At 43.6% G+C, this 22,702-nt stretch overlaps 2 protein-coding genes across 3 annotated transcripts in view; both read left to right on the top strand.

Annotated features, from left to right (window-relative positions):
• Positions 1-670: 670 nt before the first annotated feature.
• LOC308107672 (pannexin-1-like) lies at positions 671-15,797 on the top strand. 2 transcript variants are annotated; one of them, XM_080460138.1, is made up of 8 exons: positions 671-937; positions 5,347-5,585; positions 5,676-5,791; positions 6,099-6,286; positions 10,620-10,898; positions 11,299-11,467; positions 13,292-13,553; positions 14,776-15,797. In XM_080460138.1, exons 2-8 carry the CDS (start codon positions 5,405-5,407, stop codon positions 14,862-14,864), a joined length of 1,284 nt encoding a protein of 427 aa, XP_080316264.1. In that variant the 5' UTR covers positions 671-937; positions 5,347-5,404; the 3' UTR covers positions 14,865-15,797. The 2 variants fall into 2 exon arrangements, with proteins under 2 accessions (XP_080316264.1, XP_080316263.1); XM_080460137.1 differs by having other exon boundaries at positions 11,245-11,467.
• Positions 15,798-22,637: 6,840 nt separating this feature from the next.
• LOC308107647 (beta-1,4 N-acetylgalactosaminyltransferase 2-like) overlaps positions 22,638-22,702 on the top strand; it is a 19,649-nt gene continuing 19,584 nt past the window's right edge. The window contains exon 1 of the mRNA XM_080460106.1: positions 22,638-22,691. Coding sequence (XP_080316232.1) covers positions 22,689-22,691 — 3 coding nt within the window. The 5' untranslated portion in view covers positions 22,638-22,688. The remainder of the gene's footprint in view (positions 22,692-22,702) is intronic.

The following is a 22,702-nucleotide window of genomic DNA, read 5'->3' as shown; positions in this document are numbered from 1 at the left end:
TTTTTTTTGTGCACTGTTTTTGCAGATGATGTCCAGATATCCTGACCAATTAGACCCAAAAGCGCAGGTTCATCGCAGCCATCACTCAACTGCCCCGAGGATCTAAAATCATGGTTGGATATACATTTTCTTTGTCTTAGTGAAACTGAAGCAGAGATTGTTGTTTTAAGCGATCCAGATCCACTAGTTGACTGCACCAGTGCTCTTGGCTCTCTGGAAACCAATAATGGACCCTCCTCTGTCTGTCGTTGCCCACTTGTCCTGCTTGTTTTCTCCGACCACTGTGTGTCTAATTGCGATCATTGTGTTTCACCTGTGTCTTCCCCTACCCAGTGTGTATCATAACCATCTTCCCTGTACAATAGCCGGACTACCTGGGGGAAACCCACGCACACATGGGGAGAACATGCAAACTCCATGCACCTTTTCCCTGATCTGAACTTTAATTACCTCTTTTAAAGTTTGAACATTTGTGTGAGTCTGCTTCTGGGATCGCCACGGTCCGTGTCACTACTACTAATGCTATTACTGGTGCTGCTACTATTACTAATACTACTACTTATACTAATGGTTTAAAAAAACAAAAAAAACAATCTGCTTGCCATAAATAACTATGACATTTTCGAGCTGTCCCTGAACGCACCACGAGAGTCAGAAAGTCGGAGCCGTCCCTGAACACCTCATCAGTGTAAGAATGGCGGAAGAAGTTTGTGTGTGACAGGAAGAAGATCCACTAAAAACTTGTTTATTGTCCCCCCCACCCCGTTGAGTCCGTGCGAGCCGCCAAAAGCTTGTTTATTGTCGCATCTCTGAAGCTTGTGTGAACCTCGTTTTCCAGCAGCTGCAGACCGGAGACTCCTTCACTTCTCCAGCGGATCGATGTATTGATCGGATCGATGTATTGATCCTCCACCATGACTCCTTAAAGCGTCCTCACGTGAGTTTATTCTAACCTTTTACCACAGTGATCACTAATGCTTTCGTTATTAATCAACCAACACTTTCCTTTCTTTAACAACTCTGAACGTTACACACGCGATTAAACAATCTTACATGGCGCTGCTTTTTCATGAGTGGACTAGATCAATAATTAATCATTCATATATTTGATATAAATTTAATTTAAACCGGGAAAAATATAACATGGCGTTAAAAAAAAAAAAAAACAACAACCATCATGTGAATATAAAAGTAGCTGTGGTTAAACAGAGGAGTGTGATGTTGAGGGAGGACAGTCACGAGTTGTTTTCTGTCCTGGTTTTTATAAATCGGGTTAAATGTTTTCCCACTTTAACCAAAGCAGTCAGACTAACTGATGAATCACTGTGACTTTTCTGCTCCTGTTCGTTGTAAACATCTCCCTGTCTGCAGAATGCAGCTGCTGGGCTCACTCTGCTTTGGCAGGTTTTTCAGACTGCAACAAGTCCAGTCCCGCATGTTTATTGAAAGATCAGCAAGATCAGACTCAAACAGCTGAACCCACAGAGCACACTTCATTAAAAACACATTTCAAACATGCGTGGGTCTGACAGTGAGGCTGCCATGCAAACACATCCAACACAAGAATTGGTGACCCGTCTGCTGTGGGGCTCAATCAAGAGTTTCCCTCTGGGATTAATGAAGTATTTCTATTCTAACCGGCAAACTTCCGATTCCAAGTCCGTTTCTCGAGCCTCTGACCCGCTGCCCCGAACCAACGCTGCCATGTAAGGCGCTCAGTCCATCCAGTGGGAGGTTTGCTGTTTAAAGGCTTGCTCAAGGACACTTGGACATGTGGACGTTGAACCTGCAGCCTTCCCATTGAAAGACGACCACTCTCCCATGTACAGTCGCCAATTAACATCCGAGTGCACAGTGTTGGGGGCTGTAGATTCCATGGACTCCTCCAGAGGTTTTTCCCCCGAAGGAAAACACCAAAACAATGGATAGGCCATAAAACAGCAGGGGAGCGAGCCAGACCCCGGAAGTGGCCAATGAGGACGCTTGAATGACCACAGGGGTCCAGGCCCAAGTTGGTGACAGTCACGTTATATCAAAGCTCTCAACTATTCTCAACTGACCATCGGCGGAGACACATGTCTCTGCTTGCCTCAGGATGGTAAAGAGAGCACCAAGCAGAAACAAAGAGACAGAACCAATGCCAGCCCGCTGGACGAGCAGGACCCAGTTTGGACTACATCTTCTGTTTTCCGCTATTTTTCCTGTTTTTGGGAGATTCTGGAGACCAGAGCCAGTGTCGTCTCCTCCCAAGATCATCCTCTCAGTTGCACTCCTGCAGCTGGAGCCAGGCCTCTGAATTTCAGGACGCTGAAATTAAGACCCGGTAACAACCAGTTACCACCGCCTCCCAGAACCAACAGCACCACGGACGGTGCTGTCCAGAACCAAAGAACCGGAGGGTGAGCGCTTTTGTCTGGGCAGAGAATAGTTAGAATGAGGTTCTGTTGAAAATGCAATATGTTTCCTTGTGCCGCTCAGAAGGCCGCAGTATCTCATATGTTTGTGTAGGCGCGTTCACGCGCACCAACCAAGTCCAGAACTCTGGTTTTCCACCTCAGAACCAGAGGTCCAAGTGAGCTCCAGGCCCACTGGGAGCTCTGTGTGGAGGAACCAGGGTTCAGAACCGAGCCGCGCAGAATTCTCTGTCTTTCTCTTGTCTTCATCCTCTCTCATCTCTCCCCCGCTTTCACTAATCGCAGCACCCCCCTTATCAGATCGAGATAAGGTCACACACTACTGCATGTCAGCTGCTGCAGAGCAGATCTGTTTTGATCACAGGAGTTCTAACTGCAGGACCCGACCTCCCCTTAGGACTCTGGTGATCAGATCCGGGCCAACGGAACCGCCCGTTCGTTACGCCCTCGGTAGACTAACTCGCTCCGAGACCGCCCTCGCGCACGCGCGCTCGACGGACGTCTTGTTTATCTGGCCGCTAAGCAACCGCCGCGTCCCCAGAAAGAGCGAGTCATCACACCCCCTCGTCACGCACGCACGCACGCACACCCACACACACACACTTTGTACATAGTGTTTGCTGTTTAATAGATTAGATCTCCGTGTTAGATGTCGTTTGCTATTTGAATGTGTTGATTTATGAGATGATTTCCGAATTATTTATGAATTAATACATTTCTATTAATAAACGCCTGTTAGCTGAATTGTACGCTTCTTGGTGATTATTGTATATTTATTGTTGACAATTCACTGGTTTGTAACAGTCTGTGCTCGGATCTCACACCTTCCAATCTATTTAAGATTGTTATATTTTATGCAAAAATATTCACTAACTTAAATAAACTTTTTACAAACGAGACTGATATTTTGGTATTAGCTATTTCCAGTTTATCTGGTGGTGCCCCGATTTATTATTAATACATAAATAAGAAATTTATGCAAATTAATAAATTTTTTTATTAAACATTATTTTTGATAATTTTTCATTTTTTTTGTTTTTAAAGTAATTATCCAATTACTTTAGGAGTTGTTAATGAGTAAATGACCGTTTACTTCCATTAATAATTTAAATTTTTCATAAATTACTTCCAGTGATTTATTACTTTTAGTAATCTATAACTTACAGTAATTATATGCGAATAACCAACCATAAACCCCAACAACAGGGAGAACATGAAAGGCCCAAACGGATTTAAACCTGGGGCAGCAGTGCTAACCACTACACCACTGTGCCACCAGAACTAATGTGCAGCACTTTGATGTCAATATTTCTCCGTCTTTGTAGGGATGAATAAAATATTTATACAATCAAATACCTCATTAACAACATGTATTTACGACAAGACACAATCAATAATGAGAAGACATAAATCATCAAAGCTATCAATCTGGATTCGAATGGATACAGAGAGATGATAAAATACCCTGGCGGCTTCAACTCCAGCTGAAATGAGCCAAACTGAGATGAAGTCATGAGACAAAATTAACCTGATGTTTAGGAAAAATCATAAATCTGAGACGTTGGACAAGCTCCTCCAGTGTGTCACGTATTTCCAGCATCTGTGTTTGGAAAGCTTCTCAAAGCTCGTCTTGACACCCTCAGCGGCGAGGTTCGGTTGTGCACTTGTTTGTGTCGCATGTTGGAAACATGGCGCCGTGGCTGTTCTCCTGTTTGACCACATCCCACAGACGGTTCTGCCAAACTCGCTGTCGCCTTACATGAAAAGCAGTTGCAGATATGACGAGAAGAATCACAAGTTTTTCCAGCTGTGTTGCATGAAGGCATAGAAGTTGCTTGAGTTGTCGCATGAATAATTTGTTCTGTATAAGGTGGTTGGTGGGTTAAGGAATTTTGTTGGAATGATGACGGTGCATGAAGTCTCTGATGTGACCGTTGGTAAACCAAAAAGAGACAAACTACTAAAATCTGCTGTCATTAAAATGACTTCAGTTCAATGTGATGCTATGAGATGAAACACGGTTAGTTGAGGAGTGATTGATTCTCTTCTTCATTTCAGTGTTTTGTTAGAATAGAATATCTTTACTACATCTGCCAAGGAAGTAATATCCTCATCGACGTATATTTATCTGTACGTCTGTTAGCAAGATTACATCCAAACTACCGCACGGATTTTGTCGAATTTTTTTTAATCACAGATAGATGTTATGCCATGGAGGGTTCCATTAAAATTTGGAGGTGATCCGGATCCGGATTCTGGATCAGGATTTAATTAATGAGGCTTCTAAGTATTATGGCAAAAGTACATGACGGGTCTTCACCAAATGTTCACCCCAGACAGATGTTAGGCCATGAAAGACTCCCCCATATTTTATAAGTGGATCAAAATCCAGATTTGGACCCAGATAGATTCTGGATCATCATGCATCATCACGACCAGGATGCAAAATAACCATCGGGAAGATGCATTTTCTTGCTAATTCCAAAACGTTTGTAAACAATACTGTTCTGCTGTTTCACGGTTTTTCAACCTTTGGCGGACGAATCAGAAATGTCTGATTGCTCTTGTTGTTACTGTAACAAGTAAGATTAAATTTAAAGTGTCATCCAATTTGTACATCAAACAAAGTAGGAGAAAAAACATTCAGTCATTGCGCTGGTCCCTTATATTACACATGTTGCACATCAAATATGTTTTTCTGTGTTGAGTGTGGTGATTGCTGTTGGGTAGAAACTTGTTGAATCTGGTTGTCCTTTCTTTTAACGCTCGATACGCCAGCAGTTCATATGGAGCGTGTCCAGGGTGAGAATTGTCCTTAACAATGTTGTACGCCGGTTGGAGGCAGCAGGAACTGTGTAGTTCTTCGACTAACACGAGCAAATTGATGTGGAGAGACGCCTGCTTTGCATTTCAAATGGAATCTCCCTGACAGGAAGTGAAAAAGAAGAAGCAGTCCTGCTTTGCCTGCAGGTGAAGAGCAGAGTGCAGAGATGGCCATCGCCCACGTGGCAACAGAGTACGTCTTCAGCGACTTCCTGCTGAAGGATCCCAACCAGGCCCGGTACCGCAGCGTGCGAACAGAGCTGGCTGTGGACAAGATGGTGACGTGCGTGGCGGTGGGCCTGCCGCTCCTCTTCATCTCACTGGCCTTCGCTCAGGAAGTCTCCGTCGGTGAGTGTGGCGGTGGAGCTCCCGGAGGGGAGGAGAGATGACGGGGGTGTCACTGAAACTGAGGAAAGCTTGTGCCGCTCCGTCTCGCAGGAAGTCAGATCAGCTGCTTCGCTCCCTCAAACTTCTCATGGAGGCAAGCGGCGTATGTGGATTCTTTCTGCTGGGCGGCCTTGCACACACACACCCTACCTCTGTGGCTGCACAAGGTACACACACACACACACACACACACACACACACACACACACACACACACACACACACACACACACACACGGATACAGTTAGAAAGTGATTTTGCTCATTTAAAACCAGTTTTGTCACACTTCTCTATGACTACAATAAACTGTGATCATGTGATGGATGGATGGAAGCAGGATGAAGCTCAGTTCTTTTGTCTCATGGTACCTGGGTGTGGTCTAGATGTCCGAGCTTTAACCTGATATACATGGTGTTAATCGTTTCCTCTCTGTTGTGTTTGTTTTGGATTTGTGGTGCGTTGGTCCCCTGCAGTTCTTTCCCTACATCCTGCTCCTGGTGGCCGTGCTCATGTACACTCCGGCCTTGTTCTGGAGGTTTCTGGCAGCCCCTCTCCTGCACTCTGACCTGGCCTTCATCATGGAGGAGTTGGACCGGTCCTACAACCGGGCCGTCACTCTGGCCAAACGGATGGCCACGGCGGGCCTGCTGACCCCTGACAGGTAAAGAACAGGAAGTCAACGTCTGCACTTGGAATGTGCACGAGTGATCAAAGTAACAGAACAAAATGTGAGATTACTACTGGACAGCTTTAAAAAGCTTTCATCATCCCGGCCCGTCCTGCTGAGCGCTACATCACATGTGTTCTGTAACTGTTAATAACTTATGATTACTGTTGGAAAATACAGTATCACCTTCATGGGTGTCAAACAAAAGGTCTGTGGGCCAAAATCAGCTCACAAGAGGCTCCAGTCTGGCCAAAAGACCAAGAAAATTCTAAGAAAACATTTATTTTATTTTTAACATTTCTTAAGAGCAGCGACACCTCAGTAGCGATATATCAGTGACGCTGCTGTGAAAGAGAGCCAACGAGCGTCAGTCTCATTTTACTGTATTTGTCACCAGAAGGTTTCATTGAAATTGATTTTCTGTTTAGATTAGAGTCATTTTAAGTAGTAATTGTTTGGATTTTGTGAAAAGGTTCAATTTAAACTTTATTAGGGCGCTAGTTTACCGGTCCGGCACCCTCAAGATGCTGCATGTGGCCCCTGAACTAAACTGTTCCACAGACCATAATGTTTTATTCAATTTTGTTTTGCTTTTATAAAATGTAGCGCATGCGCACGCAGCGACCGGCAGTGAGTGAGAGCTTGGCGTCCTGTTGGTCTTAAATTTATTTTCTTTTTATAATTTCCTATGTTTTACTTCTTGGTCGAGCGACAGTTTTCAAGTGCTCTCGGTTCCACTAACTGAAGAGAACACCATGGATTACTTTAATTTCGCCGTGATTGGACTTTTGTGCTGGCTTGTTACCACCTACGAGGCGAGTGGGGCTGTCAGCCAGCCGAGGCTTGGTTACTCGCGAGAGGAGCTGCTCCAGCTGAACTTTGCATATGGGGTTAAAGACGTCACCCCACAGCTACCAGATCCGATACGGAGAGAATTTAACAGGACGAGTGAGCAGAACAAGAAAAGAGGGAGAGGCGGAGGAGTCAAACTGCGCCTGAGGAGACAGCAGCTCAGCCGGACTCCCCTGCCCTCCGTTATCCTGGGAAATGTTCAGTCCCTGAGGGACAAGTTGGACGAACTCCAGGGAAACGTGAGGCTCCAGAAGGACTTCAGGGACTGCTGTGTAGAGGCCTTCACTGAGACGTGGCTGACAGAGCAGGACCTGGACGCCGACCTGTCAGTCCACGGATGTGGAGCTCCACTGAGTTTGGACCGGGACTCGGCGGTAACAGGGAAAACACACGGAGGGGGAGGTGTTTGTTCGCAAACAAACGTTACTGCAGCGCTGTGACGGTCAGAGAGCGCATCTGCACCCCAGATGTGGAACTTTTAACATTGTCACTGCGCCTGTTTTACCTCCCCCGTGAGTTCCCCCAACTTTTTATTACCACTGTATGTATTCACCCGCGGGCTCACGCCGCCTTCGCCTGCAGCACCTTCGCAGAGGCAGTGCAGAGGCTGCAGTCGCTCTCCCCCGATGCCCCAAACTTTATTATGGGTGATTTTTAACCATGTCTGCCTTAAATCAACCCTGAAAAACTTGTATCAATACGTGTCCTGTCCTACCAAACGGGACAGAATGCGAGATCTTTGTTATGGTTCAGTGAAAAACGGCTACAAATCCCTCCCTCTTCCTCCTTTGGGATCCGCTGACCATAACTGCATGCACCTCCTGCCCATCTACCAGACTCTTCTAAAGAGGGAGAAGACGAGGACCAAGAACTTTGAAATGACTCTGTGCTCTCCCTGCAGGAGTCTTTTTATTGTCCAGACTGGGACGTTTTCACCCAGTCCTGTGGAGACGCTCTGGACGCTCTGGTGGATGTGACAAGCTCTCACGTGACTTTCTGTAAAGACATGATTATACCATGGAAATGTGTTAAAGTGTCCCCTAATAACAAACCATGGGTCACAAAAAGTGTCAAATCGTGTCTAAATAAAATAAACAGGCTTTCAAAGAAGGGGCTGTCTCTGACCTTCAGTCAGCCACCAAAGACCTAAAAATTGAGGTTCTAAAGGCAAAACAGAGCTACAAGAACCTCCTGCAAAGTAAAGTGGCCTCAAACTATCTTGGTTCTGCCTGGTCATGCATGAAAACCGTTGCAGGGCTTCATAATACCCAGAGCAGTAGCCAGACCATCTCAAATGATTTTAATTCAGAAAAAAATATATTTGAAATGCTCTTAATGGTTTTTATGGCCGTTTTAATTCCTCTGATTTTAGTTGGGACATTTCGAACATGAAAAGGGGACTGAAGGACACTGAGCACTTTAACGTTGATCTTTGCGACGTCAGAAAGGCCTTTGGCACAGTGAACATGAACTAAAGCTAGGGTCCTGATGATATTAGTGGTCCCCTTATTAAATCATGTGCTAATGAACTCAGTCCTGTATTTCAGGTCATTTTTAACAAGTCTTTGGAAACACAGCACGGACCTTTCTCTGGAAGGATGCTGTCGTGATCTCTGTCCCTAAATCCAGCCGTCCTAAAACTCTGAATGACTTCAGGCCAGTTGCCCTCACCTCAGAAATAATGAAGGTCTTTGGAAAAACTTGTGAGGAATGTGATTCTGAGGGAAACTGAACACAAGCTGGAGCCAATGCAGTTTGCATACAGGCCAAACAGAGGAGTGGAGGACGCTACTCTAACTCTACTACACATGATTTTTAAAGGGACGTCTGCTAGACTTTTATTTATTGACTGTTCCTCTGCTTTTAATGCAACCCAGCCCCACATTTTAACCAAAAGACTTTGAGAGCAGTTTGAAATCTGCAATAACTTGGTGGGCTGGATTTGAGACTTTTTAACTGAAAGATCAAAACGAGTGAGAATAAATGGGGTTCTGTCTGACCCAGTGTTCTCCTCCACGGGTTCTCCACAAGGGTGTGTGTTTTCGCCCCTTTTATTTATCCTTTACACAAACGTGTCGGAGCAGAGATGACAACAGAACTATAATCAAGTATGCAGACGACTCTGTTATTGTCAGCCTCCTCAGAGAGGACGAAACCAGTCACGGCCCAGTCATGAATGAGTTTGTACAGCAGTGTGATGAGTCCCACCTTCAACTGAACATATCAAAAACGAAAGATATGGTCATTGATTTTAGAAGGCAACAAGACGGGGGCACAGTCACTTTAATTAAAGGCCAGAAAATAGAGCAAGTGTAATCATATAAATCCCCTGGGACCATTATTGATGATGAACTCAGCTTTGAGGAAATTTGCAAGTCGGTGTGTAAAAATGGCCGTCAGCGCCTCCACTGCCTCAGGAAACTTGCCTTTTTCCACATTGACAGAACAATCCTGAGACTTTGTTATTGGTCTTTTATGGAGTCTGTTTTATCGTTTTGCTTGGTGGCCTGGTTCGGTCAGACCTCTTTAAAAGAGATCAAACTCACAGAACCAAATAGTAAAACGGTCCAGTCCACTTATTGGTGAGTCTCAGTCTTTTCCAGCCTCCCTGTTTAGTAAACAGGTACAGAGGATGGCGTCAGCATCCTCAACAGTGACTCCCATCCTTTACGAGGCGAATTTGAGCTCCTCCCCTCTGGACGAAGGTTCCAGGTCCCACGGTGCAGCGCTTTAAGAACAGTTCCTGTCGCCATCACTGAACTGAATAAGACTCCGTGACATTGCACTTCATTGTACTTATTGTCTTTATCCATTTTTAGCTTTATTTATTATCGTGGCTCTTCATTGGATGTTCTTATTCTGGTTTATATTAGTGACTGCTTTTTACCTCTGTAAGGTTTTATTGCGATTTCTTTTATTGTGGTTTTTCTTCATCTATTTTGATCTTATCTTAATTATTCATCGGAACATTGAGCTCTTGTCTTGTCTGTCTTGCCTTGCTCGACCATTGTTATTATTATTATTATTATTGTGTGTCTTTATTTGTTATGACGTGCCAAGCAATCACAAAACCTGTAAAACGAGTTTACCCACAGGTACTCATAAAGTAACCTTAAACCTTGACCTAGTACATTACATTAAAACGTTTTTAAAAATCCCACATGAGCAGCAAAAAACAATGGAAAGTAAATTTTACCAGGAAGTTGCAGTTGGAGGGGTCAAGCTCATTTTAGTTCAGGGGCCACATGCAAGTGGAGTAAAACTCAACAGAATGACAACATCAGAATAAGCCGCCTGAATAGTAATAAATCCAAAGGCTTCCTTTAGTTTTAGTGCAAATACAGTTGGATTGCAAAGTGAAAGTTGAATGTCTGTAATGAATATCCTGATACTTGTTTTCCTTGTGCATATTCTCACATATATGGCCTGTAGCTTTAAAGCCGTCTCTTCACCTGACCACCTTTCCTCCGCCCAGCGACCCCACTGAGGGCTGCTTCAACTACCCGCTGGTGGAGAAGTTTCTGACCACCAAGCGCTTCTCGCGGACGCTACTGGTGTACTACATGCTGTGCCGCGGCCTGACTCTGGTGACGCTGCTGTGCGCCTGCCTCTACCTGGGCTACTACCTCAACATGGCCTCCGTGCACGACCAGTTCCCCTGCTCGCTGCGCGTCGACCTGCTGGAGTCGGACCCCACCGTCCCCGAGTATGTGCAGTGTAAGCTCATCGCTGTGGGAGTCTTCTCCCTGCTCAGGTAGGATCCCTTCACCGCAGTGGCAGAAAAGCCACTCCAGCTGCGTTCAGCATAACGTACTTATTACACTCCAAAACGATCCCAGGACTTTCAGTGGATGTTTGATGGTCAAGTGAAATAACTCGGATGGTTTTCTGTGCGTTACTGAAAATTAAAATGACTCTGCTCTGTTGGTGGCCCAACATGAAAACTACATTTTTTTCAAAACGCTGTCGTGTAAACAGCCTCAGTTACAGTAACTGAGTCACCCGCTCATATTATTAAATTTTTTGTTGTTACATTCTGAGTCACGGACTCACACGCTTACCTGCATCGCTTCCTCCTCTACATGTTAAACTCTTGACAGCTTCGTCAACCTCATCTTGTTCGTTGGACTGATTCCCGTGGTGATCTTCGCCAGCTTCCGCCCGCTCCTCTCCCGAGGCCACGGCCGCTTCCTGGAAACCTACCAATTGCTGCCCACCGTGAGCGTCCTTCCCAACCCCGGGGGAAACTGCAACGATCAATCCCTGTATCTGCTCTTTCTAGAGGAAAACATGAGCGACCTGAAATCCTACAAATACATCAAGGTGTGTGTGTGTGTGTGTGTGTGTGTGTGTGTGTGTGTGTGTGTGTGTGTGTGTGTGTGTGTGTGTGTGTGTGTGTGTGTGTGTGTGTGTGTGTGTGTGTGTGTGTGTGTGTGTGTGTGTGTGTGTGTGTGTGTGTGTGTGTGTGTGTGTGTGTGTGTGTGTGTGTGTGTGTGTGTGTGTGTGTGTGTGTGTGTGTGTGTGTGTGTGTGTGTGTGTGTCACTTCATCTCTGGAGCATCTACTGGGAGTTTCTTTTCTTAGTTTTTGGAAAAATGACGCTGCTTTCGAGTGGTTTCAGAAAGACACTTGATTGATAAAAACATTGTTTCTACTAAAGTGTCCCACTGGACAAAGACCTATAGAAACGGGAACCTAGATCTTTTAGGCCCGTTTACACAGCAAAGTGAAAACGCTTTTGTTTTAGAAAAGTTTCGCATTTGCACGGCAACATTTTGAAAACGATCTATGGTTACACGGAAACAGCCGAAACACTAAAAACGATGTAATTTTCATGTTGGGCCACTAGTTGGTTGTTTTTGAAATGAAACCACACACACACATGCAGCAGAGAACAATCATTTTCTAAACATTAACAATAGTAGAACACTGACATTCTAGTTGGATTGTTATTACGGTGACTGTCAAAATAAAACTACCAAGTGCCAGGAGAATATGGACTGGGAGTCATGACACCATGGAGGAAACATTGTTCTGATTGTCCAGCTACTGATCATGAGCACAACAAGTAGTAGTAGTTACTATGGCCGTTGTGCGCATGTGCAGTTGCAGCGTTTTCAAAAAGTTGCAATTTTCCAATGAGATGGAGTCGGGGCATTTTCAAAAAGATGTGTTTTCAGTGACTCCGAGCGCCGTCGAAGTGTAAATGGACCCTCAAAACACCTGAAAATGTTGCTGTGCAAACTGGGCCTGAGTCTGCTGGCGGGACATTGGTCGCCTTTAATGTGGAGCTGTGATCCTCCATATGTTAAACAAAATGAAACTGGTTGTATTTTAAAGATCCTTTTCCTAGTATTCACTGCAGGGCTTTAGAAAGTAAGCATGGATACCATTCCAGGTACTCATTTAAGGCGTGTTGCAATGGGAGACATAAAAATGAGAATCTAAGTACATGAAATCTCCAAACGGCTACACGTTAAGGCAAATTGACATTATAGCGCACCTGGAGGAAAGCCACGTGCACACAGAACATACAAACTCCACATAGAAAGGGCCAAGGCTGGATTTGAACCCACGACCTTCTAGCTGTGAGCCGAGAGTGCTAACCACTGCACAGCAGTCATTGGACATGTTAGCAGGAATAAAAAGAGTTTCCTTTTGGGATTAATTAAGTATTGCTATTGAAATGAAAAGTTCACGGAAATGGGTAGAAAGCAACCAATGTAGGCTGAGACTGGAAGATGGCTTTAAGAGGATGGAAGTACAGAAGAAGAGGAGAAACGCCTTGATCCTGTTTGCGTGATGATGTTGTTGCTCGGTGTCACATTTAGGAAGAACAGTGACATCTGGTGGTGGACTGAAGGTGAAGCACATGACTCGCTAACCCTGGTCTTAACTTTCTGCTGTCAAACTGACTAAAGCTCCTTATTTTATTCAAGTCTTTACGTTGCAGTTAATGTAAAGTCTGGACGGTGAGTGTGTTCTTCCAGAAAGCCGCCTCCTCCGGGTCTTCCTGTTAAGATGTGGCTTGTCCTCACGGTGTCTGTCAGATTGTTGGGTTTTTCTCTGAACACGCCGCATGACAACTCTGCTGTGTAACGGCGTGGAGCCGAAAGGCGTCGTCACTCAGACATGATGTGTCTTTCAGGTGCTGGAGCTGCTGAAGAGACAGGACGAGTGTGCCGGGGAAGACTTCGATGCCATGGGTCTGCTGCAGACTCTCTGCCTGGTGAAGATGGACACGCTGGATGGGACCAAAGCCACGGCGGCTGCAGCGGCGTCGGAGAAACGGGACGACGTGAAAATCAACGCGGGCAATGCAGCCGTCGCCCTCGAGAGGGCGAACAACGGCCACAAGCGTCCGAACTCGAGCCGGGAGAGCAACAGCACGGTGGAGACCGAGATGAAAGGTGAGAGGCAGAAACGTTCTCACACCGAACAATTGAGAAGACGACCAGGAAGCTGGCAGCAGCCACGGCAGTGACAAACTGACACCGAAAGTAAATCTTATCTGTGTGACATTTCGATTAAGGTAAAGGTGATAAAATAAGTAATATGTAAAAGAAGTGAGCGTGTGAGCAGGAAGTTCGATCCACAGGTGAGGAGCGTAGGATTCACACTGCAGGTCTTGATGCTCAGTTCAGAGTTTTGCTGGGATCAGATTTTTTTGCATGATCATTTATGTTACACTTTTAACGTGATCACACTGCCGTGTGAACGCCATCAGACCAGACTGTTTCAGGCCGCAGAGCAGGGCCCCACACACCTCAATAAAAACCAGCCCAAATCTCAGCCTGTGTAAGGAATAATGCTAAAACCATCAAACCACTATATGTGTAATAAAGAACACGACATAAACACACAAATGCACGAAATAATCAAAGTTAAAAGGTAAGAGAAATTGGCTCCCCAATTGGGGGATACCGCCATATCTGGCAACAATGGTCAGTTTAGATCCATTTTCAAGTGGTTGTTAAATACGAATCAACAAATTCTCGACATGACGAGGGAAAGAAGAAGGAGAATGAGGAAAAACGAGAGCACAACTTTTAACATTTTGGCCGAGCCGCCTCCTCCAGCACTTATCCGTGACGTCAGTCACACATCAATGACGAAGCAGTCGCATGCAGAACAATATCCGAATTGGTACCACATATGATGGAGGCCGGTGTGAAACAATTTGAATTGAAGCTTTGACATGGCCACAAAACAGGTTGGAGGCCTTAATAAAACTCCTCCTGAGGACCTAGAAGTCTGGATGTTTAATATTCTACGAGTAAATTTAAGATACATTGAAGCTCCTTTGACACGCAGACAGCCAGTGCAGAGATTGGCGCTCAGGTGTGATGTGTTGGTGACGACTCTGGGGGCGCTGTGGCTTTTTGAACACATTATTTTCACACTAACCCTAACCCGAACTGTAAACACACCGTCACGATAATCCAACATGAGCAAGAGTTTGAATCTTGCTCATAAATTCCTTTAACTCTTGTGACGTTCTTCACGGTAATGACTCAATTCTGTTGAAAGTTACTCACTCCAGGTTAACACGGGGCATCAAGCTTCAGTTTCCGGGCCGCGGAATTGACTTGGACCGGTGCAGTGACTTGTCGTACCATTCTGTCTGTTCAGAGCTGGCGCCCTTGTTGTCGGCGAGCTGCGACGTGACGGGGAGCGGAGCCGCCGAGGACGGCAGGGTTCACCGGCAGAGGGCCATGTGAAGCTCTGACTCCCGGACCGCCAGTCCAACACGTCAACCGCTCTGGTCTCATCTTGGTTCAATATTGACCGCGGGGAATGACGACGGGAGGAGGTGACGTTGTACACAAGACGACGTCGGAGACAATTGATCAAAGGCTGCAAAAACTAAAAGAAAACTGACTCTATTTATAGCAAACCTTTAAGACAGGGGAAAGGCAACAGGAGGAGACTCCAGGTCTCTCCCTGTTGCAAGACCAAAAACTGTTCTGACTCCGAAGGCTCTCAATCACATCATATTGTTGGCCCAAGCTGCCGAACAGGACAAGGGCGGAAAATAAAAAAAGAGAGAAAAAAAAAAAAAAAAAAGACAGGGGAGGGGTCCCCAAACTTTTTCCTGTGAGGGCCACATCACTTTTCTCTTCTCTGGTGGGGGGCCGGGGTCAGTTTGTAACAGAACAAGTATGACGATCGCAGGGGTGCCTCAATGCAAAAAAAAAAGTTTTCCAGAAAGCCACACAGAACTAAATAACCCTCTCTGGGTTCTTCACAGAAAAAAGTCAGGAAATAAATAACACTAGTAGTTTTATTTCCGCAACACCTCTTGGCCAGGTCACCCTTGTAGAAGAGATCTCCATCTCAATGGGTTTTGGTACTTTTCCTGGTTAAATAAAGGTTAATGAAAAACAATGTTTTGCTTTATGTTTGAGTCTCAGGGATGAAACCGTCTCGCTGTCTGCGTTACTTTGTATGTGTCACACTGCCATTTAGATAAGATTGTTTTTTTTTATGAACCGCTCTGCTGTTGTTCATTTGATAGCTCAGTGTTAATAATAATAAACATAATCCTGTTAGCCTGCAGACAAACTTGTAAAATTTGTTTGTTTGTTTGTTTTGGGATGTGAGTGTTCACTTTTGTATGCACTAAAATAAATAAATGTGCTTGACGTTGTTTAAAAACATGTGTGAGGTGTTTCCATGTGGAACGGGTTGACAGTTTTAGCAGTAGGCCTGCAGGTTGAAGGGAATTAAAACACTGAAATTTATGTATTTTTCATGTTAGGCCACTAGTAGGTGCTGTTGTTTTTTTAATTAAACCACACATGCAGCAGAGAACAAAACACTATGAACATTAACAACAGGAGAACACGGACATTCTAGTGGACAGACGGCCAAGTTGGATTGTTATTACAGTGACTGTCAAAATAAAACTACCAAGTCCAGGAGAATATAGACTGGGAGTCATGACATTCTGGAGGAAACATTGTTGTGATTGTCCAGCCACTGAGCATGTGCAGAAGAACTATTCATTACAGTCGTGGTGCGCATGCACAGTAGCAGCATTTATGGTGTCTGCACGTAGATGAAGTATTTCAAGGAACTGGCGTTTACTCAATTTCGAAGCATAACAAAAATGTAACGCAACAAGAGATCACAATAATAAAATTTGACAATCTCAACTTCTCTGTCAAGTCAGGGTTGTGAATTTTTTTTTTTAAATCTAAAAAAACAAACAAAAATCACAAAAGATTTCTTCAAATTCAAAAGAGAATTTAACACCAGTTTAATGTACATACGTATCGTGCCAACCAGTGGCACACAAACAGATCCAATTATGCATATAAACACTTACAGTCACACTTAGAACACCCCCCCCCCCCCCCCCCCCCCCCCCACAAACAAAAACACCAACACAAGTTTTATGACTATAAAAGCAGCCATGTAAAGTCAGACATCAGCAAATGACAACTTCTCCACCAATTCAATAAAAGATGACCATGTTTTATGACATTTACTTAGAGACCCTTGTAAACTGTGTCATAAGTACTCCGTCTGTAGGCAGAACATTACTTCTCTCACCCAGTGGATGAAAGATGGCGTGAAGCTTCCCATTTCAGGAGAATTGACCTTCGGGCCAAAAGAGAGGAAAAAGCAACTGCATTGATTTGAAATGAAGTTAGAGCGTGTTGATTTGAACACTAAACATTGCTCTTATTGGCTTTGGGTCGAGTGTCTGTTTACACACATAGGAAAACACTTTAAAGATTTCCTTCCAAAATCCGTTCAAGTGAGCGCAGGAGCAGAACATATGGAAGACACCGCTTCATATACTTTGTTTAAAAATGTCTTAGGAAGGAACAGGGGAATCATTGGAAAAGATACATGGATCTGGGCAAAACTACCATTTTAATTGTGTTAAGAGAGATGGGCAGCACTGACCAACGAGACAAATCCAATTTTATTTTCTCTAATGGGGGGGGGATTATGCTTAAAAAGATCTTTAAAAGTAAAGGTAACCTGGATGCTCAAATAAACAAACGAAGAAAACTAGTTTTCAATGAAATTTTGAATAATCCAGCTCCTCAGCTGGTTGATTATTGGGAAAAAGTATATTTTGCCCAAATTCAATCTGTGACCAGAGAAACGCCCGTAGGATCCGAGGAGCTCCAAAGCTGATCGGTCGAATGGTCACAGTACAAAACATTAAACATATGACTGACAGTCCCAATCTGCATTTGTGAATGTGAAACCTGCCAATTAGAATTAGGAAATTAACTACAAATTCTATTTGCTTATTTTTATAATAATAGTATGTGTTTACAGTTTTATAATCAATTTCAACAGTGTTCTTAGTTTTACATAAGATATAATTCTCAATTTTAGCCAATAGGATAGTTGAATACAAGCATTTATAAAAAATAGATGACTTAAACAAATGACCTGAAAACAAGTTGGTCAATAATTGAGCCAATCGAACAACAGCAGCAGCATTCGATGTAAGATGACCAATGAATGCATGAGAACTTTCTGTCTAAAAGCCGTCCGGTTTGGACTCAACAACGCCTTCATTTTAATGGTTTTCTTTTAGTTTTTTGTTTCAGAAGAAAGACGCAGGAAGGTAACGACGGACTGGCCAGATTCCAGAGCCGTGGCGGCGGTCTGCGAAGGAGAAATGGTCACCGTCTTTGTGTTGTTGACCCTGGTCAGCGCCATGGTGCTGGTGTACAACTGATATGTCCAACCTCCAGGACTCCACAACTCCCACCAGCAAGGTTCCTGTCCTGCTGCTGTCCTGCTGGAGGTCGGGCTCCTCCTTCCTGGGTGAGGTTTCTGATCAGCTCGCGTCAGTGTTTCTGCCTCACGGGGCCGGGGTGGAACATGTGTGGAACATGTGGTCCAAACCAGGAGGGGAAGGCCTTGTAACAATCTGTTGGCTTGGCAATGACGGAGCAGCTCAGTGATTGGGTCTGTACCATGACACATGGTAATCACAGCGGGGACAGGGTCTTCAGAGTCTCCACCACAAACGCCACACAAACCTCACGGGTGTGGCGCAGCAGAATGGACCACAGCGATGTCAGACTTGTCCAAGCAGTGTGCAAGGAGGCCACGTCACTGTTAGGACACTGGCGAGTGAGCAGAGAAGAAGAGCAGGAGGACGTCGGCATGGATCTACTGCTGCCAGGCAAAAAGTTTCAGCTCGGAGGGAGGACGACAACATGGATGACGACGCTCTGATGAGACAGAAACACTAATGGAGGATGTTTGAGTTCCGTCTGTCTTCAACACGACAAATTAGAGGAGGTGTATTATTCGGAACAAACACAAAGTCTTCTTGATTTTAAGTGATATAACATTGTTTTTGTTTTAGTAATAGTTGTGTTTCTTCAGTTTTTTATTTCTTACCTTTCACTTTCATGCCCCCCCCTCCCCTTGTCTTAACAATGCATCACTGCAGTCTCTACCACATGTCACTTCTCATATAAACCACCACCTGACTGTTAAGATCACACACACACACACACACACACACACACACACACACACACACACACACACACACACACACACACACACACACACACACACACACACACACACACAGCCATGTTGAGTTTTGGTCTACCAAGATAAACAAGTTTAAATATAGAAGAATATGTAAAGCAGCTGCCCTCAGATTAAACATTTCCACCTGCTAAATGCCGTCATGGTTTTAGAACAAGGCCTCATCATGTATCTACAGGCGGCGGGGACTGAAGTTGTGACAAGCTTGTTTCATCATTAGTGTTTATTGTTTATTACACTGATCGTGTGGAGTCTGTTTAAATTCAGTTGGTGGTGTTAGAGTTCCACCTACTGGCAGAGACATGTCATTACTGCTTGAAGGTACTGGGCTGTTCGGTTGACTATGGCCGCCATGTGGATCTGCAAGAGAGTGAAATATTTACTCTGATTACATGTTAATGTGTTGTTTACAGAGTGTTCATTGCATGCTGGGAGTTGTTGCTGTATGTTTTATTTATTGTTCCATATTTGGGACATTTTCCTCATATATTTCGGGTTTTGTATTTGAGTATATAGTCTGGCAGTGTGCTCTTGTTCCAATGGTGCAAATTACTGTAGTTTCTGTAAGTATCTGTTAATTGATGCTTATCTGGGAGATTTGCCGGTTTGTACCTTTTAAGTCCAGTAGGTGTCACTGTTGACTAGAGATACATATCAGTCAACGTGTTGTGGTGAATTCAGTTCGTGTTTACTTTGTACCCAGTTGTTGATTTGAGATGTTCTGAATGCAGTTTGTTATTATACTGCTGTGATCCATTAGTCTAATGATTGTTACTTTGTTGTTGTAGGACCACACACACACACACACACACACACACACACACACACACACACACACACACACACACACACACACACACACACACACACACACACACACACACACACACACACACACACACACAGCATCAGACAACAGCATCAACAACCGGACTACTTTCATCTCAGTGTCACTTTTCATCACATGTTGAGTTGTTCATCCAGGAAACACACCAGACTTCACTTCTGTGTTTCTACACTAAAACCTAGTTTTAATTTCTCTGACTTAACTTTGACCGTTGTAATTTTTGACATCAGCGCTCCATCGCACACCATCTCCTCTTCCAGGTCAGAAAGACAAAAAGATGCATGATCCTCAGGTGACAACTTTCTCAATTACAGCATCCTAACATATATACAAAAAATATAACATAATATGATATTGTAATTGTAAAATGGTGCATGGTGACAGAAAAACAAGTACAATTGGATTTGTTTTTTTTAATGATAAAATATATATTTCCAGTCAAATGCTTAAATTGCACAAAGCACATTTACAAATCAGGTTTTGAGTTTGGCAAATTAAAAGTAGTTAACATGTAATACTGTTTTACTACACCAAGATGTTTCATTTGGATTCCAGATTCAATGAGCAGTCGGTATCACATGAAGTTCTGCAAACATCCCTCCTCCTTCTACGTCTTATATTCAGACACGCCAATAAATCCTTCACTGACCCAGACAGCTGCTGCTGCTGCGATCTGAGCTTCATGTCGACAGTGTGTTGGATCAGTGCTGATGTGGACTGAGGAAGTAGAAAGGTCACACACACTTCCAGCTGGAATCGACGGATTTCTTGGAGACTGAAACCAGCTCATTCCCACGTGTTATTACCTTCGACAACGGAAGTTCGGTTACCAACAAAAGTTGGCCGAGAAGGTTGTTTTTGTCTGCTTGTATTTATTTACATGTCGCAAAAACTACTCACCCAAAGTATATGAAATCTTCAGGGATGATTTTTTTCATAATTCAAGGACCATTCGATTAGATTTTGGGACATTAATGGTTAATCGTTTCTGCATAAATCCCAGAAAACTGCAAAAAAAAATGTCCCATACAAAGCGGATGAGAGAGGCACCTCATGGAGGACATCAAAGGAGATCAGCGTCTGTTGCCATGGAGATGCTCCCTGCTCAGTGGTTCACACAGTGATGTTGCTAACAGACCCATAGACATAAACACTAGACGCCTCACCGACTGACAGGAACATACGTCAGTGCGTCCGCCATCTTGTGAGTGGCATTTGTCAGGACTTCAGCAATGATACCGCATCACTGTTCTGCTTTTGGTTGTACAAACAGACAAAATAAGGACAATCGACTGCGTGGGATTGCCTTCCACAGGTAGGAAAAACATATTTTTTGTTATCCTTGTGTTTAGCTCATATAACATTAACTTGGGACATAGATGAGCTGGAGCCGTGGAAAATGCTCTCTATTCCTTGGCTGAAGCTCGCCCTCAAACAACAACAACAATATCAACAGCTGTAAGCAACATGTCACACCTCACTCCTTTTAGACATACTGACATGTACACAAACATTATTATTATATAAATTGATAAGGATAGCAGATCAATTGATTGCACGTTGCACAAGCAGTGAGTTAATGTGATAACACAGGACTCTGAACATGTAAATCCTTTTTCTCACTCGGACCTCTCCTATGCACTGCCCACATGTCCTGATGCTTTGACAGCCAGACTCAGTGAAGCCATGGCCGAGGTGGAGAGTCTGAGAAGAGAGAAGAGGAATGAAAAGATGGAGAACGGAGGGCAAAGAGCACAGTGTGTGTGGTCTTCTGGAGGAACTGAGAGCGAAAAATCTAATAAATGAAGCGCTGAAAGAGAATATGTCATATAATATGGAATAATAGATATTGTGTAACAATAAATAAATATGTAATAGGTAAATATCTAACAATTCTTTTCTATGTAATATTAAAGGTAAATATGTAAAAATAAATGAAAGTATAATAGGTAAATATGTTATTGTGTGTAAATATGTTAAAAAGAAAAATCCAAATTTGTCACACAAAAATGTTATAACTTGTGCCCTAATGTACATGTTCATTGTACATAAATGTCACATTGTGTGTAAATAAACGCTTTGCATATTTTTGTCATGGGCTTCATCATGTTGCTGCTCTAAAAGGAGAGTACAGCAGTCCCAATGTCCCATTTGCAAACTTCTTCCATTTCCTCTCAATACTTTCTATAAGTATGCTACATTAAATAAATAATTAAATGAAATAATTTTTAATATAATAAATTAAAAATGAAAGCAATGATTCTTCACAGTCATGTAAATGTATATTTGCGTGGTTTTCTTCAGAAAGCACGTCGCTGTCACACAGACTTGTTTAAGCTGACAGGGCAGACTTTCCAGTCACAAGATGGCGGCCGCTCTGACGTGTCGGAGCGGCGGGCGGACACAGGCTGCGCGGCGTCTAGTGTATATGTCTATAACCAGACCTACCTAGTTAGCATTGATATGAGCTAATGGCTATCATGCTAGTGATGGTAACTCAGTTCCGCGCGAGTGCCCAGTTAATTATATCTTTCAACATTTCTGCATTATATTTCGCATTTCTGCTCCCCTCACTTCATTGCTGACGTGTGAAGAGGTTCACTCGCTTCCAGAGTCAGAAGAAACAAGGCGAAGCAGCTTTTCTCTCCCACAAGACACACGACATGAGATAAAACAGTCGTTCATGTCAAATTGTGTCCATTTGCAAAGTCTCAGCAACATCGTTTTTCTTTCTGTATCTGAGATTCTCTGACACGTCTCGTGTTGATGGATTTTGAATGACCGCGTAAAACAATGGCCTCAATCTGCTTTTCAGTAACTTAACTTCTTGACTAGAATAGAATAGATTAGTCCTTTATTGTCACTATAGCAATGGTGAAACACAGTGTGAGCAGCAGTGAAATGTTGTGACAGCAACCTCAATGACAGCAATACAAAAAACAGTCAAGTAAAAAATAAAAAACTGAATAAAATAAAATATTAAGTAATAAATATTAAGAAACAAGACGAGGAGCAACAGACAGAGTATTTGCAGTATCACTGGCAAGTTGATATGATCTCACAACTCCTCCTACATAAAACTGGCTTGTCAACATTTCTTTTTCAATGTGAATTCAGATTTACTTTGCATGAAGAGTACAAACGCTGGAACAAAATGGTAAGTGTCTT

Source organism: Lipophrys pholis (genome assembly GCF_963383615.2).
Source record: "Lipophrys pholis genome assembly, chromosome: 3".
NCBI lineage: Eukaryota > Metazoa > Chordata > Actinopteri > Blenniiformes > Blenniidae > Lipophrys > Lipophrys pholis.
The sequence above is the reverse complement of the archived record's forward strand: the minus strand, read 5'-3'. Positions and strand labels throughout refer to the sequence as shown.